General features: G+C 39.8%; 1 protein-coding gene across 3 annotated transcripts; it reads right to left on the bottom strand.

Moving 5' to 3' along the window:
- Positions 1–11,217: 11,217 nt before the first annotated feature.
- mtfr1l (mitochondrial fission regulator 1-like) lies at positions 11,218–17,467 on the bottom strand. 3 transcript variants are annotated; one of them, XM_079528543.1, is made up of 7 exons: positions 17,351–17,467; positions 16,202–16,247; positions 15,944–16,051; positions 15,696–15,805; positions 15,355–15,566; positions 13,510–13,873; positions 11,218–13,382 (listed from the first exon to the last, which is right to left on the bottom strand). In XM_079528543.1, exons 2-7 carry the CDS (start codon positions 16,214–16,216, stop codon positions 13,268–13,270), a joined length of 924 nt encoding a protein of 307 aa, XP_079384669.1. In that variant the 5' UTR covers positions 16,217–16,247; positions 17,351–17,467; the 3' UTR covers positions 11,218–13,267. The 3 variants fall into 3 exon arrangements, with proteins under 3 accessions (XP_079384669.1, XP_079384670.1, XP_079384668.1); XM_079528544.1 differs by having other exon boundaries at positions 16,202–16,241; positions 17,347–17,464; XM_079528542.1 differs by having other exon boundaries at positions 16,202–16,345; positions 17,351–17,461.
- Positions 17,468–17,705: the final 238 nt, after the last annotated feature.

The following is a 17,705-nucleotide window of genomic DNA, read 5'->3' as shown; positions in this document are numbered from 1 at the left end:
ACCTGCCCTCTTCTGATTGGCCGGGCCCTAAACCTGCCCTCTTCTGATTGGCCGGGCCAATTGAAGCATTGTCCTGAATTCTTTTGTGGGTTAGAATATTAGAAAAATTAACCAATATTTGATATTTGTTCAGAAACAAACGTGTTTCTTTAAAGTTAATTCCTCCTGTCGATCAGATTATACTAAGATCCCCTGACCCGGTCGCCCTGACGATGTTTGACTATAGGGTTACTCAGAAATTGCACTTTGGATGCAGATCTGCTAGATGCCTTAATTGTAAATAGTTTCATTCTTTCTCACTCTTTTTTTCTGGGCATGTGGCCTATAGCATTCCTTACAGTTTTCATAATCCCAAAAGCCTGTTTTCTATTAATGTCTCTGTTACATTCATTTCAAATCTATTTTGATTGCTTCAGTTTAATCGATGTTTCATGACACTTGTAGTTGTATTTGATGTGATGGGATAAAGAAAAATCAGACAGATTTCTTTCATTTTTCACTATCAATATGCATTGACTGTCCCTTGCATTCACGATGCTAGAGAATCCCTCTCCATATGCTCTAACCTTTAGGTATTTATACTGCTGAGTGAAAGTAATCCAGGGGGCTTTAATTGTTTACCTATTGCCAGATGAAGGATTGAGCACCGGCTTGAGTTGTTTATTGGACTGACTCATACACCCAGTTCCATTCAGCAATACATTTACCTTTGTAAGGCATGTGATCACATAATTCATGAGCAATGAATGTCAAAATGTCATGAGATTTCAGCCACCTTCTTGAGAAAAGATGTTCTGAAGTATTACAGTACTTGACCATGGCCCAGTCGTGGAAGCCCAAGGTACCCTGCACCCTCCAACTGACCCTGAATGGTCTGGACATCTGGGTAAACGAGCACAAAATTAAACTGAATCCAAAATCTCAATCTATGTTGACCAGATTAGATTAGATGTCTTTATTATCCACAAGAGAAAATGGTTTTGCTCAGGTCAATGCATACATTCAGGACAATACATAAATATACAAATACAATAAAAAACCCAGCACGGTACTAGCAAAATAATTCTAACTTTAAAAGGTATTTAAAAGAAAGCAAAGTACTCTCTACACACAGTGAAACACTCATAATATGGGTGTCACAGACATACGCAACCGAAAACAGTACTTGCGCACGCTCTGCTCACGCAAGTAATAAATAATACTGGCCAAAAACAATGTTCCAAAAATAGGAAATTAGGAATACACACTTGGCGACTAAACTTGGAAAAACAACAAACCAATTTTTAAGAAACTAACACTCAGGCTATTGACCTTGTGTGTGTGTGTGCGTGCATGCGTGCGTGCGTGCGTGCGTGCGTGCGTGCGTTTGTGCGTGCGTGCGTGCGGCATCAGTACGGCTGTAATCCACGCAACTCCAAGAACCGTTCAGTGCAGTGCCCGGCCTTGGTCGGTCAGACCCACGGTTGTCCAGAACCGCCACAAAAGGCCTACCTAGATCTCCATATATGGAGCTGGCCTGTTCTGACATCACAGTGATGGTCTGACATCTGGATAGACTCCATATTTGGGCATGCCTGACAAATAACTTCATATATGGGCATAAAAGTGACACAGACATAATAACTGGGTGGGGCATTCATTTCCAACTTATCAGGGTGATAACTAGCCGCAATTTGCCATTGACAGCCCATACAAAGTAACAAATTTACTATAAAAGAGAAGGGCATTTTTAAGTGTCTTTATAGAACATATCTGTGTATGTGTACATGTACGATATCGAATGGAGACAATCTGGACACTGACAACTGTCTTTTTAAACTTGTCATGCTGCCTGAAGAAGGTCAGTAGACCGAAAGCTTGCAAAATAAATACTTTGATTGTGCTCTGTGATCTTAGTGTGCGGAGCTTCCCTTCATTTTTTTCATTATCCCTTTGTGACTCCAGCACCTCACTTAAGGTTTTTCAGCAGATGAGCAGTGGTTCTTCTTACATAAACCTGTCATGCTGAAAGTTGAATGAACACAAACAGATCGAGAAAGAATGGGATTGTATAAACTGCTCATTTTGCAGCGGAATCCCTATCTACTAAAATCGAATTACTAATATGAAATCAAATTCCAATAAAATGCTAAAAAACATAAATCACCAATCCATCTTAATCGTGATGTGAGGTTATTTAGTAGACCCTGTGCAGGTGCAAGGTTCCTCAATTGTGTGGCCCTGTTCAAACACCACATTTTTAACTTTGTCCACTCATCCATCCACCCATGGGAATAAGGGGATTCACCCACAGCAGTTTGTCAACAAAACCAAAAGATGTTTGTTGTGTGAAAAGGCCTTTTCATTTTCTTGCTTCAAGAAAATGTTAATAACATCTTAAACTGATGTTAAATTCTGCTCACACTCACTTTATAATACTCAAATGATTTACTGTACATACATAGTGATACCCAGTTTAGCCACACATCACGATAACACCAAGATAAATCAATTTGGTGAAGCATAACACTGTCAGTTCCTCTCTCTTCAAATGAGTGGTACATCTGTTGATGTGAGCTATATTTTGGGACATGCTGAAGCAATTGGGCGTAATTGTGCTCGAGCTGTTTGCAGGTTGCTGTCAGAGCTTTTAGTAGGTTAATCTCAGTGCATGTCTAATGACTTCACACAGGATTCAGGAACAGGCTACATTTAACAAAAACACCTTTCTGATGTAATAGGGTACCATTTATATAAAATGTATTTCTTAATATACCTACCTGAATGATACTGATTTGATTTATTGATAGTTAAAAGGGGATCTAGAATCATATAGATCATCACAATAGAGGGTAAGCATGTGACATCGTCATCGTACCCAGAAGTTATGCGGGAATGCCTACTGAGTGGCAAAAAAACTACTTTCTGGTCTTTACAGCCCATACATTCAAACAGAAAAGTCCTACCTATTTTGTTAAACAATGTTACACTCACATTGCCACACACTTTGCCACTCACTTTATGCATCTGCATACCCTCTATATAAAATGTAGGCCTACTGTAAGACAGTAAGAATAGTAATATTTTTGTTATACAGTAGCAGCAACATTGTTCTTATTAACCTGTCCATGTAAACTGTCTGGGCTCAATATGAACAAAATAATTTGAGAAAAAGGGGAAAAGGTTGCACTGAACTCCATCAATGCCACACTGATCTCCATCAATGCCACAGATGAGCAATTTCACTGATCCCACAATAGGATGTTACTATATCCCTTCTGACACTTACAAAGGGATGTGCGTCAAGCTCCACATTTATGTACCTCTTTCTGGTTGGTTCTTGTGTCCTCTGAGAGACATAACATGTCAGCCAGTTATTCTTAGAAAGCAAATTCCTAAATACACGTGTTGCAGCATGATGCGGTGGCAACAAGAGAGTCTTATCACCTGCTACACAGCATCCAAGCTCACAAAGCCTATGATCAGCTTTAGTGATGATAAATGATTATCCATTCATCTTGTATATAATTAATAGTCCTGATGTATTTCCACAAGACTTCATTTTAATCATTGTGAAAAATGTATTAAAATTGAAAAACATTGCATTATGATTATAATCAATATTTCAATTGACTCGATCTGTACCATGAAACCATTCTCATTTGAACACTCCAGTATAGCCCTAGAAATGATATGAATGATAGCTTTTTTTTTTAAAGACCATCAATTAGATATGTAGCACTCAACATATAATGTGATAGAATATCAAAGTTGCTTCATCAAAGCAATCCATTTGTGTACACTTGTTTTGAAGTGGTGTCATTTGAGGCTGCAAATAAACAGGAATATGACATTATATCTGATGGTGCAGATCCCTCTGAAGTGTATGGACCACAGGTATGCAGTATGCACCTCATTAATTCATTGTCTGTGTCTTCAACTCAAACTGAGACTAAAAATGTTACCAATTACCGACCCTTACCAACCACACTCACATGCACATGTGCTTAGTGCGCACGCGCACGCACACACACACACACACACACACACACACACACACACACACACACACACACACACGTGTGTTGGGCAAATGGATTCCCTACAGAACCATGGCTAATTAAGCCACCTTATTAGGAGAGATCGTGGAACGGTCTCTGCAGGGAAGGGGACAAAATTATGAGAGAAATTAGTGTGTGTGTGTGTGTGTGTGTGTGTGTGTGTGTGTGTGTGTGTGTGTGTGTGTGTGTGTGTGTGCATGCATGCGTGTGTGCATGAGGTGCATGCGCATGCCTGCAGGCGTGCATGTACAAGAGAGAGGTAACAAAATTACATAAAAATGTGTTCTGAAAAACTTCAAATATTTATTCCAAAAATGTTATATTGCTATATACTGTACATAGCATAGGGGGAAGAATAAAGAAAATAAAAAAGCAATCAACAAACTAAACTATAAAACTTGGTCAAACATTGGCCAAATTGTCAAATAAGAAAGGATTTTTTTTAAAAGCCGATATATAAGCTCACAACTTTGCTATTTTCCACAATATTTATCTATGGAACTGAATCAAACTAAATGTAATGCCTCAACTCCTGCATTCCAAGTGCTTATCAGGGTGGGACTTGTGAGGTCCCCAGTTCAGATATGATTATTTTGTGGGGTCACATTAGTCACTGCCTGAAACGGTTGAGAACCACTGTCCTAGACCTAGACCACCAATTACCGTCCATGTTTTGACTGATATTATATCAAAGAGTGCAAAATGAATTCTAATCAATTAGAAAAACTTAAAGTAAATGAAAGAAAAATAAGAATATTCAAAAGTAGATGGTCACGCATCGTGGACTTGTACTGTAGATCGGCTGATTTTTAATATTAGCCGATCTTTTGCCTATATGACATGCCCAAAACTCTTTACAAATAATAGTTGCCGATACCAATGTCGTCCTAAAAGTAAAATAATGGCCAATATATAGGCCAAACCGATATATTGGCCAAGGTCTGGCTCTAGTCTGCACTCTGACTGCAGTGTGTACAGTTCAGTCGTTACTGCACTTCCTTCAGTGACGCACAGCTGACCCCCTAGGACCATGCTGCATGGTTTCCAGCTGGTTTCTCAATCTCTGGGAGCACAAAAGCAAGGCTAATGAGACAGCAGAGACTATAAATGGCACAGAGCTATAGCAGGTCTCCTGCCTTGTCGGACACATCACAGCTGTATACAAACAGCACATAACACAGCAAAATCTTGAGTTTACCGGTCCAGTTTCACGTTGTCACTGGTGGGGTGGTAATCACAAGTGCAATTTGCAGCTTACAGAGTTTGTCTTAACTAGATATGATATTGATATTATATATATTGTATTAGATATGTGATATAGTTTAGAAAAAGCCTGCATATGTCAGTATGGGCTGATATCGGAATCGGAAATGAAGAGTTGGACAATATCAGAAAATCAACACATTAACTTTCTGGAGAAACTAGAAAATTCCAATGAATACAAACAACAGTATCCAAATTGATATAAGTCTTTTAGTTCTGGTATAAATCCAATCCTTAAAAGAAAAGAAAACGTGTGACACTGTTCAATCAGTCCTTTTTTTTCTTTTTCTTTTTTACAAAGCCTAAAAGCCAAACAAAAGTAATTTTTATTCATGTATCAAAAACACAATTAAATTGTTAAATGCAATGATTTGTATGACAACTAATAGTCAAGTAAAGTTTCATGATAGTGACAATGCTAATTCTGAGACCTATTCCTGTAAGTAGCACAGTATAGGCCTGCTAGCTATCCCTCGTCTCCCTGGAGCACTGTATTTTAAACTGAGGAAAAGTGGAACCAGTGTTCTCATAACTTCCACCCTACCCCACTCACTGTGCCTTTGATGATTACATTCTGTGCAGTACACATACAGTACAGTACATCGTTTTGCATCCTAACACCTGGACAAGTTTGAGTTTCATGACCTCTAAATGTTAAACACTAAGCTTATCTTGTGGCGCACAGGATGGAAGCATTAAGCAAGCAAGCAACACAGCTGCAGATCATACAATGAATAATGGGGGTGTTAGATTTAGGTGTGCGGTGCATTGGAATTAGGACTATAAGTCTATAGTTTTTAACCTTTAGAAATCCGTAAACCCACACATTTGGCCTGGTGTTACTTTCGCCCTGGCGCATTTTAAAGTATAAAATAGAGGTTACGTGGCCTTATTTAGTTGTATGGTCAGTATGAGCCTTTAGCAACAACAATCTGTAAAATCGTAAAAGAATAGATAATGTGTATAGAGTGACTTCTTCTGACACAATAGCTGATATCAGTACTGGCAGTCTACGATCGTCATTGCACGAGTGAAATAGAATCAACAGAGTTTGGAGATCAGAAGAAGGCAGACCACACAGGGGACTGCCCATAAGTCCGACATCCCATTAGTCTGACCTACGTGGCCGGTTAAGACTGAGGTTAGGGTTAGTGACCTACGTGGCCGGTTAAGACTGAGGTTAGGGTTAGTGACCTACGTGGCCGGTTAAGACTGAGGTTAGGGTTAGTGAACTACGTGGCCGGTTAAGACTGAGGTTAGGGTTAGCGACCTACGTGGCCGGTTAAGACCCCAAACCTAAAAGATTGAGTGCTGGAATAAAGCTCACTAATTTTGAGTCACCAGGCTCTTTCTCAGGCCTTGGGGATCTCTCCATATTGTCCAGACAGACTGACAGACGGAAAACCTTTTGCCTGTTTTTAACAAAATAAAAGTCAATCAATCAAGCTGAACAGGCCGATATAATAAGCTACTTGACTCTCAAATCAAACATTAACTTTGCCATGCAAAGCTGTGGGCTGCTTTCCTAGTATTCAGGAATTCAGCATTCTTGTCAGTTTATGTTCATGAAGATAAACCATAACCTTTTACAGACAACATGCCATAGCCTGAATACCAAATGTGGAATTTTCAATTCAGAGTCAAATTCTGGCCAAATTATGACTTCACTTCATCATAATGGATAGAACACAGATTACAACATTCTGTAGAATAAAATAATTTTATACACAGGTCTAAATTGAGATTATTTGTTTTAACTTTTATTATGATTCGTATATAAAATAACTACTTCCAAACAGAAAACAAATATTATTCTAGGTGATTAGGTGATCTGCTGACTCCTAGAAATCCCATAGCGTAGAGAAATCCCCAGAACCCAACGCTGACACTGAACCTGGGGCGACCGGGTGACAGACCTTTCACATGTGCCGGCGTGCCGCCCCCTCTCAGTGGAACTCACTAAATCAAAGCAGTTCTCACCCTCTCTTTCTTTTAAAACCGCCGTCAAAAGCTTTAATCTAATCCCATTTCTGTTGTTTTCACCTTTTTATTTGAATTGTCTAAGACAGTTGGCCGAAGGCCAGTGTCCCTCCGTGTGAGTGTGTGTGCCAGAAATACCCATGTGTCTATCTATTTGGGGCCAAGCAATAATTGATCGATTCAACTTTCACTGCAATTGATAGATTCAGATTGACGCAATATTGTGGCTATTTTCCCTCTCTGCTCATCTGTTGCTATGGGCTGGGGTGAGGCAGAGTTCGAGAGCTGCCATGCCCATTAGAATCATGCCTCTGGTATTTCCTCTGGTACTTCCACATTGGCAGGCCAGTCTGTCTAGACTATTGTGTCATTACCATGGAGAAAAAGGTAATATGACTTGACTATGGGAGGCGATGCATATACAAGGTCACAAATGGCATTTTCTATGGTTCCCTCAACTTCCCTGTCACTGATAAGACCTTCCAATGCAACTACAGCACTGAAAGCGAGACATTCTTGCACATATACCTGTAGATCCAGTCACACACTTACTAGCAACTCATTTAGGCAACCCACAATATGAACCATGACTAAGGGCATCAGGATCAGGAGGATACACCTTCCTTAATCTTGCATATCCAGACAATCAGAGACAAAGATTTCCACCTACAGATAAGTCTGGTGTGACATTTAAATCCAGTGAATGGGCAAAAACTGGGAGGAAAAGATTGGGAAAAAGACATGAAATAAAACTTAACAGAATCAGTGCAAAGACTTCGGAATTGGCTTTCAGCACTGGCCGTAGGTTTGTTACCTCTTGTTTTCTCCAACATTCGATCAAGCCCATTCATTCAATTAATTTAAATGTCAGCTGGATCAGTAGGCAGAGATCTCCGATTGTCTGGCTATGCAAGACTAAAACATCCGTAACCACTTTTATACTATTAAAATGTTTGAAGAAATTGTGAAAAAGAAAAAGGTCTCCGCTGGGTCAGGTAAGTTATTGTGGGCCAGCAAATGTTCTGAAATTATCGAGGTGAGTGGAATCTGTAGAAGTTGAGGGATTAATGTCAATGAAGTTATTGCAGACATGCAAACTTTAGATGCCAATCTTAGCCAATCAGGATGGAATGTGAAAAATCTAACAGATCCCTATTGATCAAGTCTATAGAGATAATGTAATAACCGATTTGTGTGACGTTTGGACAAAAGCTGTAGTAGTAATATCAAAAAATATTGTTTTCAAAGATTCTTGAAAATGTTTGTTTATAATGATGACATGCGCATGTCATGATATCCAGGTTGAAAGTGGATAATGACCCATACGGTCTACAGGGGTGTGAATCTGCCAGTGTATGCTGCAGAAATGTTTTCACCTAGACCTGCTGCTCCTTGGTTTTATGAGAATGATAGCTTCTGGGGCAATGTCTAGTTCCTTGGTTTCACTTCACTTCAGCTCAGCTGCAGCTGAGAATTAACCAGCCACTGGTGTGCAATGCTTCAGTGCTTGAAACATTTTTGTCAGAAAGATTAATCAAAGCTAAAGCCTGTAACATTGTTCCTGCACAAAGTGAAACTTTATCACTTCAACAGCACAAGGAAATTATTGTTCCCTGAAGGGAAACATTTATAGCTGACAACTATTAAAACAGAATCAATATTTCTGTTAGGGAGAGGAATAGAAAAAGGTTACCAGCGTTTGACAAGAGAGAGATAACTACGTCTACTAGTAATAGGGCATTGGGTATACATTTTGTTCTCAATAGCAGGTTTACTTATAAAGATCTTCCAGCAAGCCAAGGATACAGTGATGAAAAGTGAGCTTGAGGGAGAAGAACCGTCCTGTTGACCTGTCAATATGACAGATAGGACTATTGTACTTGCTGGCCTGTTTGTTGCCTCACGGCCACTAATCATCACAGGCTATCACGGTTGAGAAGGCCACCGACCCTCTTGGTGGTAATGTAGATAATGAAAGGATACTACTAGTGACTGTTTATTCAGCCTCCTCTACTAGGGATACTACTAGTGACATTGAAAGACATCTCTCTGATGGAAATAGTTTATTTCCTTTGATCTGTACTCCCTTTCAACCAGACTTTCTGATCTATATAGGGTAAACAGTTATACGCATTGTTACATAACCTTTGAGGGTATTAGCTTACTATGTATGGTTTGAAGCTGTAGATTATTTTCTAACTGTCAAAAACATAATCTGTTTTGAATACATTTAATGCACATCTTCTAAATGATGAAAAAATGTCAATGACATTCTAAAGTACTATATTTATAGATTGAACAAAGACACATTCTGATGCCGAGCCCTATTAATTGAACTCTCCATAGACATCTCCCTGCATCTAAAATAGGTACAGTGGGAAGTCCATAGTGGAGGTGACAAGGGACAAAGTAGGCCAAGGACTCAGAAACACAGAAAATAGGCGCCGACTCACTGAGGGGCAGGATCATCTTCGATGTTTGAGAAGAAGTAGAAATTGAACAATGTGGGTTAACAACAAACGTTATAGTTCTACAGTACTTTGACCCCCAAGGGGAAATTGATTTGTCCTCCGCATTTAACCCAGCCTAGTGGGCAGCCACTGTGAGCAGCCCCCGGGATTAGCTTTTACGGTGGGTGATTTTTAGGAGTATATCCCTAATCTGTGTCTTTTGGTACAGGAGGAAACTAGGGGGAGCCTGCAAACCTGGAGCACAGGCAGATATAGGTTACAGCCCAGGCAGTTTGACAACCCGGCAGTTTCACGCCCCAGACCTCGGTGTTATCAGATAATAGTTTGTGTGAAATGAATCAATATTGAGCAGCAGCATGGCCTATTTCTATCAGAAAATGTAATAAGGAAATGAATCAATATTGAGCAACTGCATGGTCTATTTCTCACCTAAAATGTTATCGGACACTATTTTCTGATAACATTTTAGGTGAAAATAGCCCATGCAGTTGCTCAATATGGATTCATTTGAATTTCACATTTACAAAGTTTGTTAACATTTGGGAGCAGAAATGCATTTCATAACATTTATAGAAGTAGCCTCAAAGTACTCTCATATACTTTCATTGTCAAGTACCATGTGCAATTTCAAAATAGATTCCCAATTCCCACCCTATTGGTATGCAACTCAGACATCAAAATGTTATCATTAACTATTTTTGTTGTACTTTATAGGTGAAATAGAGATCGATGGTTTTCATAGGGTCTGCACAGCCGGTTATCAAATTATTGGCTTAGGAATGTGGAAAAAAATAAAAATCCATGAATTCAAGGCTTCATGGGATGTGTAATTGATATTTAATTTTTTGGGGTGAAATACTCCTTTAAGGTTATTTTGTTCTGGGTTGAGAAACTGCCTGTGGCATGTACTATATGCGTGCTCCAGCCTAGGTCTGCATCCTGCCAGCCTCTGAAAACCAGAGTGAACATGGGGAGAACATCCACAACTGCATCTTGCTGTGAGGCAACAGCGTAAGAGCAACACAAATAGGAGAGAATAGGCCCACCAATGTGTGAAGAGAAGGTTCTATTGTCTCAAACATCTGATAATTCTAACTCTTGCATTAACACATTTTAATAGCATCAAAAGTGACATCTTTTTTGAAAAGGAATACAATGACTAATTTCCCTTTCTTTAATACTGCTTGTTCATCATATTTCAGATCAGATATACTGAAAAACATACACTTAACACACCCTAGTGTGTTTATACTATAGTATGCATAATAATTAAAGAACAAGGCTTAAAGTTAGTTTCATTATTTGGAAATTACTATTTTATTTGGTGTCTCTACATTGCCACCTCTTGGTGATTCAGTGCAACTGCACAAAAATGCAAAAATTAAAGAAAAAGAAAAAAGAGAAAAACTTCGACTGCTTCGTTCTTCTTTTAAGTATAGCATATCCCAAGTAATTCGTCATAATTTCAAAATACCAGCCCATATTTATTTACATTTCAAAAGACAAACAAGACATCCACATTACAGCAGGAAACAAACATACACATGGTGGTGGTAATCCTCACTAACAATTAAGTATAACTTAGTCTAAATAGATATGAGGTGGCACAGACTGAAGGGAAGAAAAAAAAGAAAGGAAAAAAGAAAGAAAAAAGGTTACGTTTGTGAATTATAAGGTAGCACTGGCAGACGGTTTTCTCGCTCCCTTTCACATGGTTTATAGGTTCAACAGCTCAAGTAAAAGACTGCATACAGCTGAGTGAACCATGTCTAACATCATCACAATAACAAAGTGCTCAGAGATACACATTGTGCAATGCCAGGTTATTGAATCTTTTATCAACTCCATCTACAGTACAAGAATGTTACTGAGAAGGCCAAAGGGTATTATTAATCCCAACAGATGGGCATATTATTGTCTCACACTGCAAAACTACATTAAAAGAGTCACTCACTCGTGTTCCATGCGTAATTACACATAGTAATTCAAAAAGGAGTTGGTCATATCAAATCATTCTAACTTGATATGGTTGGAGCTACAAACGACAAGCAAACAAAAGCTATTGGGGCATAAAAGTCACTGTGCCATGAACACTCTTCAGCAATAGGGGGATATTCTGGAAAAAAACAAATGTGGGTGAAAATTGTGGGGGGTGGGCCGATTAAAAATAGCTTTTGAACTTAACAATAATGGAGAATAAAATAAAATCAGGCAGGTTGCAGTAAGGCGTCAACAGGAAAACTCGTTATCATGACATGAGTCACACAGGCATCATACTCGCTTTGACATAACCCTGAATACAGAATATTAAAGCACACATGCAGAGTTTAGAAGTCTGTATGTCACAGGAAATCCAGTGACATGGTAATAGTAGATTTTAGCCATTTCGGAGAGACACCCTTTCTAAGCCACAGGGAAGTCACTGTATTAATAAAGAAAACTGTACAAGCAGTAGATACTGTATTTCTGTCACCCAACAGTAGAACAGTCATTCAGCAAAGTCCTGCTTCTTTTAATGCATCACACAAGTCACTCCAGCTCAAACTATGTCACACACATGTATAGGCTTCCGAGTTGTGAGAAACTGTCATGCTAGCCAGTGGCTGCTCTTAAATGAAAGGTTAAACGAAAACCAAAGACAGGAATTAAATTAGCGGATTTATGGGTGCAGTGGAGTGGTTTATGAACAGGGACAAGTGCGCAACAGATATGATGCTGCTAATGGACTATTAACAAACTCAATATTTCAATGAAAGACATTAACAGGCTCCAAAGTTGTAATAAGCTAAAAGTCATCACTGTTTGTTGGCTAGATCTTTCTGCTTGTACATAAAATATTTTCAAGTATGTTGGAGGACTTTTTACATCAATTAAAAAAAAGGTTTACTTGCGTCTCTTCTATAGAAAGTTTATATTTGTATGAAAAGAATCGCACTATACAACTTGCCTCTTGCAATAGCAGTACAATTTCTATGCTCTTTAGAGAATATAGCCTGCACAAAGGGCAAGTTATTGGCAGAAGTTAAATCAATCCTTGTTATGGGAATGAAGTAACTTAAACATGAATATCTTCCTGTACCATAAGGTACTGATAAGGTATTGTATATTTCAGGGAGATTGAATTGGGTATGTGTTGATAAACTGACTGTTAACTGGATCAAGAGTAGGTAATTTCCCTTTCCATTGCACCAGGACAGTGCATTTGTTTTATACTTTGTTAGTTTTGGCCTTCTGAATTTTCCTCATATTGCCATTGGTTCGTGAGGCCAAGATGGGTCTTCTTGGGTACATATTTCCATAGGCAAAGGCCTTGTAACAAGCAGAGACATTTCATAGAATGAGCGGAAACTCATATTTTTTTTAATATAGAACACTTGCAAATCTTTAAAACAAATAACCCTAAACAATAACCCTTGAATAAACAGCTTGTTGAGGTAACTTTTCAAGCATCATCTCAAAGCTATTGTCCTGTTCCGACTTACATGCTGTAGCACTGAGAGGCGGAAAAATTAGCTACTTCCGTTTCATGTCTTCTTCCTTCAGGGTAAACTTTTTCCGCAGAGCCTCTGAAATCAGAGTGGCAGAGTCCTCCTCTCTCAAGGAGGTACAGCCTCTGTTGTAGTTGTACCTGTATTGACATATACCAGATAAAACAGGTTGTTATCCAAGGACTGATTGATGGTGATAACATTTATTCAGAAGCCGTCATAAACAAATTATCTAAATTATGAGACACTTGAACTGGCATCTCTTACCTGTCCTTACTCATTTTCATGCGGTTCATATCTTTTAGGATATCCATGACATCGGCAAAACTGGTGGACTTGGAAAGCGACACAGTGTCCTCCTCTGCCTCCCTGAAGTCCATGCTGGGTCTATCCAGGTCAAAGGTCGCAGAGGCTGTCATTGAGACAGGAGGTAGGGGATCGGGGACCAGCTCCGACACCACAGAGACGACGTCTTCCTCGTCTTCCTCCTCCTCGTCCTCCTCTGTGACATCACTGATGACGAAGGAGGCGGCAGCTGCTGGTTGGTAGGGTGCCGTTTCGAAAGGAGCCAGGGAAAAGCTCATGCTGGTGTCATCAGGTGAAAGAAGGTCAGGGGTCACCGGGTTGGAGTCTGAACGGGAAGAGCAGAGTGGGGAGAGAATTTGTAGGTAGGTTTGCTATGAATTCACAAAAACTTGAATTGGATAATGAATGGTGAGACCGTTATCTAACTGAGACAACATAGCATTTCAGATGTCTGAGATAAGGGGCAGAAGCATGGGAAAGGTGGTAACGCTCCTGGACTCACTAGTACTACTACATCATGACATGTCTACATCATCATAACTCATGTGCCAAAGACCTGAGTCAACTCATATAGCCTGCTATTAGTGAATATTTTCACTATACAGTACTCAACATAACAATGACCCCGACATTTAACATGGTCAAAAACAACAACAAAGATGGTTGATCATGGGAGACTGATGATCTGATCATATTACACGGTGTGTGTAATTTGGGAGGTGTTCCCAAAATTGTCACACTGTCCTGTACTGTAAAAAAAAAAAAGCCTAGCAACCTTAGCCTTTGGTCGTGAGGTTAAACTTCGTAAACTTACTTCTTATTCTCATTACACGTGAGAATAGGCCATTCAGTATTTAAGTCTGACGTCATTTTGTAGTGCTACGTTACGTCCGGGTCCAAGTGGCACCAGCTCCCGCCCGCATCTCATTGTAAATAGAATATCTAAACGCGTGAATCTTTTTACAATGACGTTATTTTTCAGAAAGGAAGCCATTGCGGGTTAAAATGGGTCTTAATGCTTCCAACTCGAGTAGAATTATTAATGTTTTGTCCATGACAAAGAAAATATATGATGTGGAGACAATAAAGACTATTATTATCATCATTATTATTGAAGGTGGTAACTTGCTCAGTACAATATTTCGGGAGCATATTTAGAATGTGTGCAGGTTTGAGTATGTTGAATCTAGTTTGCAATTAATGAGGATTTAGTTGACACAATGAAATAAAATGGCGATCGTATGGGGTGTGGGGCAGATGGCCTGTCAGTCAGATTTGGGAGAGCAGCAGCTTTGTTGTTGTGAGGAAAGCGGTAAAATTAGACTTTCGTGGTTGTTTTCGTCTCAGATTTAGTCCGACGAGTGTCACAGTATAACTCTATGGGGACACAAAAGCGACACAAAAGTAGGACCCGGAAGTATCTCTAGAGGGGGCGCTCACGTCACGGCTAAAATACTGAATTTTACTTCATTAACATTCAGCGGATCTATTGTGTAAGGAACTCGCTTGCGCTGATTTACAAGTTGTCAAGTGGGTGCATTATAAGCTTGTACTGTCCATTTGGACAAGTGATATTTTTCATCCCTCTGAAGTTAGATGTTTTCGGTTGCTTTTTATAGCCTAAAATGGGGCGGGGAGCAATGCAAATGGTCTCAATGGGACTCACGGGAACGTGTCTCTGACTTACAACAAAAATGAGGAACACCTGTGATCCGCACAAGTCAGGGCTCTGCAGTGCACCTTTTCATGAATCACACTTCAGAATTGACGTATGCAAGTCCACACTTATCTAGTTGGGCTTCTTACCGGATTCAGTTGCGACGATCTTGGCAATCTGTGAACGTAGTCTGCTTAACTCATCCTGAAGAGATGTAGTGCGGTTCATTGCGGTCACAGCAGGCTTCCTTAGCCCCTCCACCTTCTTTCCCTCACGGCGGAAGTTGGGTACAGATGAGTTCCTATGGAGTACCAGGAGTGGTGTGGGTCTCCATTCATGTCTGAAGGGACGCGAGTCACTCCTGGAAGCCAAAGCAAAGTATGGAAACCATTGAAACCATGGAATAACATAATTAAAAGGTGATATTGGAATCACGCCCAATAATCCCCACTATCATTTGGGGCTAGACTGGGTCTAGAGTATAACTTACCGTACTCTGGCATACGTTTCCTCTTCATCTGCGGCAATCCAAGCTATGTCTGCCAGGGTAGGAACCATGGGGCCATCCATAGGCCGCAAGGGGGGCAGGCCTGGTAGTTCCTAATATCCAGATATTGAGGGACGACATCATAATACAGATCAAAATTTGTACATTTGTCATGGCAGAAATAGGAGATTATTGTCTTTATACAAGTGATTCACCATAGCCTGTAGTACATGTACAAAAATTAAACATACCTGAAAGCATGCCCGTTGTGGAGGTTTAAGGGGAAGAGTGGAGCCTATTCTTCTCACCACACTACGGGTGGATCCATGTGGCTTGTTTTGCCATATGGGTATCACTTCCTAAACAGGTGAGTGAAAAAAACAGTTAGCCTACTAGTGTCAGATACCAAGTTACATTCCCATGTCAGCTTAAGCAGGAAATATCAGCCATCAAAAGCTGTATGGAGATGAAATAAACCCATAAATGAAGGACATGAGATTTAAACTTACCGTTTCTGTTTCCATGGTTAAGAATCTGTGTCCACCTTTGCTGGTGCTTAAAGTGGTTGAAGATGGATGGAGCAATTCATTAAACAAACACCACGTCAACCCTCTGCTATGTTTTCAGTATGGGACAGCGAAGTCTCAGAACATCTGTTTTGAGCAATAGGCAATAGCAATACATTTATCCATTAGACAAAAGCAAGCTAATGTGCAGTTAATGTTAAAACCCTTGTTCTCATCATCAAATATTGACTAGAATAAATTGTGTTAAGTGACTAGTGTTTTCTTTTACAAGTGACCCTGTCACTGGTGACTTTCAGCCAAATACTGCAAGTATGTGGTTGTCAATTACTGTAGTTGATATTCTCTTGAAAACAGGTTAGAGCAAAGATTCACAACTTTTTTAATTTCAAGGACCCCCAGTTTGATATGTTAGAAATTATAATACCCATTTGATAAGATATTATCTCTGGGACACCAATCTAAGAACAATATCATAATAGTCTGTATATATTATGTCATTTGGTACAACATTGCCTGTACCGTCTATGATCTGTACAACTGTAAATGCCTCTGCTTGTTTTTCTCTATTAAAGTTTTTCAATGCACAGCTTTGTGTGATGAATGTGATATGGTTTGATTGGCTGAGCACGGAATGCGCTGATGTATGATAAGAGCGCCCCCACTTCACAAGTTCACACGTGTGTGATTTAATTCATCATTGGAGTCTTGTTTGATAAAACGTTTCGCGTACCAACTCCCTCATGTTTTGACAGCTGCTTGTTGTGTTGTTGTTGGTGACGTGGTGTGTGTTTACGGGATGCGAACTCATTCACGTTGTTATTCTGTACTCGTAGTACAAGTAAAACAACTCATACCACCATGGTATAACTACGTCGACAACTACCAGGCACAGACAGACGCGGCTGAAAGTCACTCGTTAAACCAAACACCATCCATCCCCCTACCCTTCTGCCCAGTGCCCACACTTAGATTATAACCTAGCTAGCTAAGCAAGCAACAGTAGCATCAGAGACCGTCACCCTACCGTTGACCCTCTGCCTTTCACCGTCACTCACTATGTCGTTTTTTTGGACACCATTCCGTATTTCTTCAACAAAAAATGTGAGGAATATGACTTGCACATGTACTTACCATATATGATACAGTATCTGGACACGCAAACCAGCAAAATATATCACACAAACACCTCCTTCTCCTCTTCGTCTTTCAACTGTGTGTGTTGTCGTATTTTAGGCCGGGAACTGGGGTCTTCTCTTTGTGTCGTCTGATTGGTCGTATTCGTCTTCTTCTTGTGTGACTGAATGGCCTGTGCTAGTGTGCTTACAGTGCATATCGCCACCAACCGGGCAAGAATGGACGATTAACGGAGCGCCTGTTTCAGCCCAAAAATGAAAGGAAATAAAAACATTATTTAAGATGCAATTGTAAATGTAATCACACTGTCACACAGCATTCTGCATGACCACAAACAATCAATCACTGTCCA

Source organism: Electrona antarctica (assembly GCF_951216825.1).
Source record: "Electrona antarctica genome assembly, chromosome: 18".
Classification (NCBI taxonomy): Eukaryota; Metazoa; Chordata; class Actinopteri; order Myctophiformes; family Myctophidae; genus Electrona; species Electrona antarctica.
The sequence above is the reverse complement of the archived record's forward strand: the minus strand, read 5'-3'. Positions and strand labels throughout refer to the sequence as shown.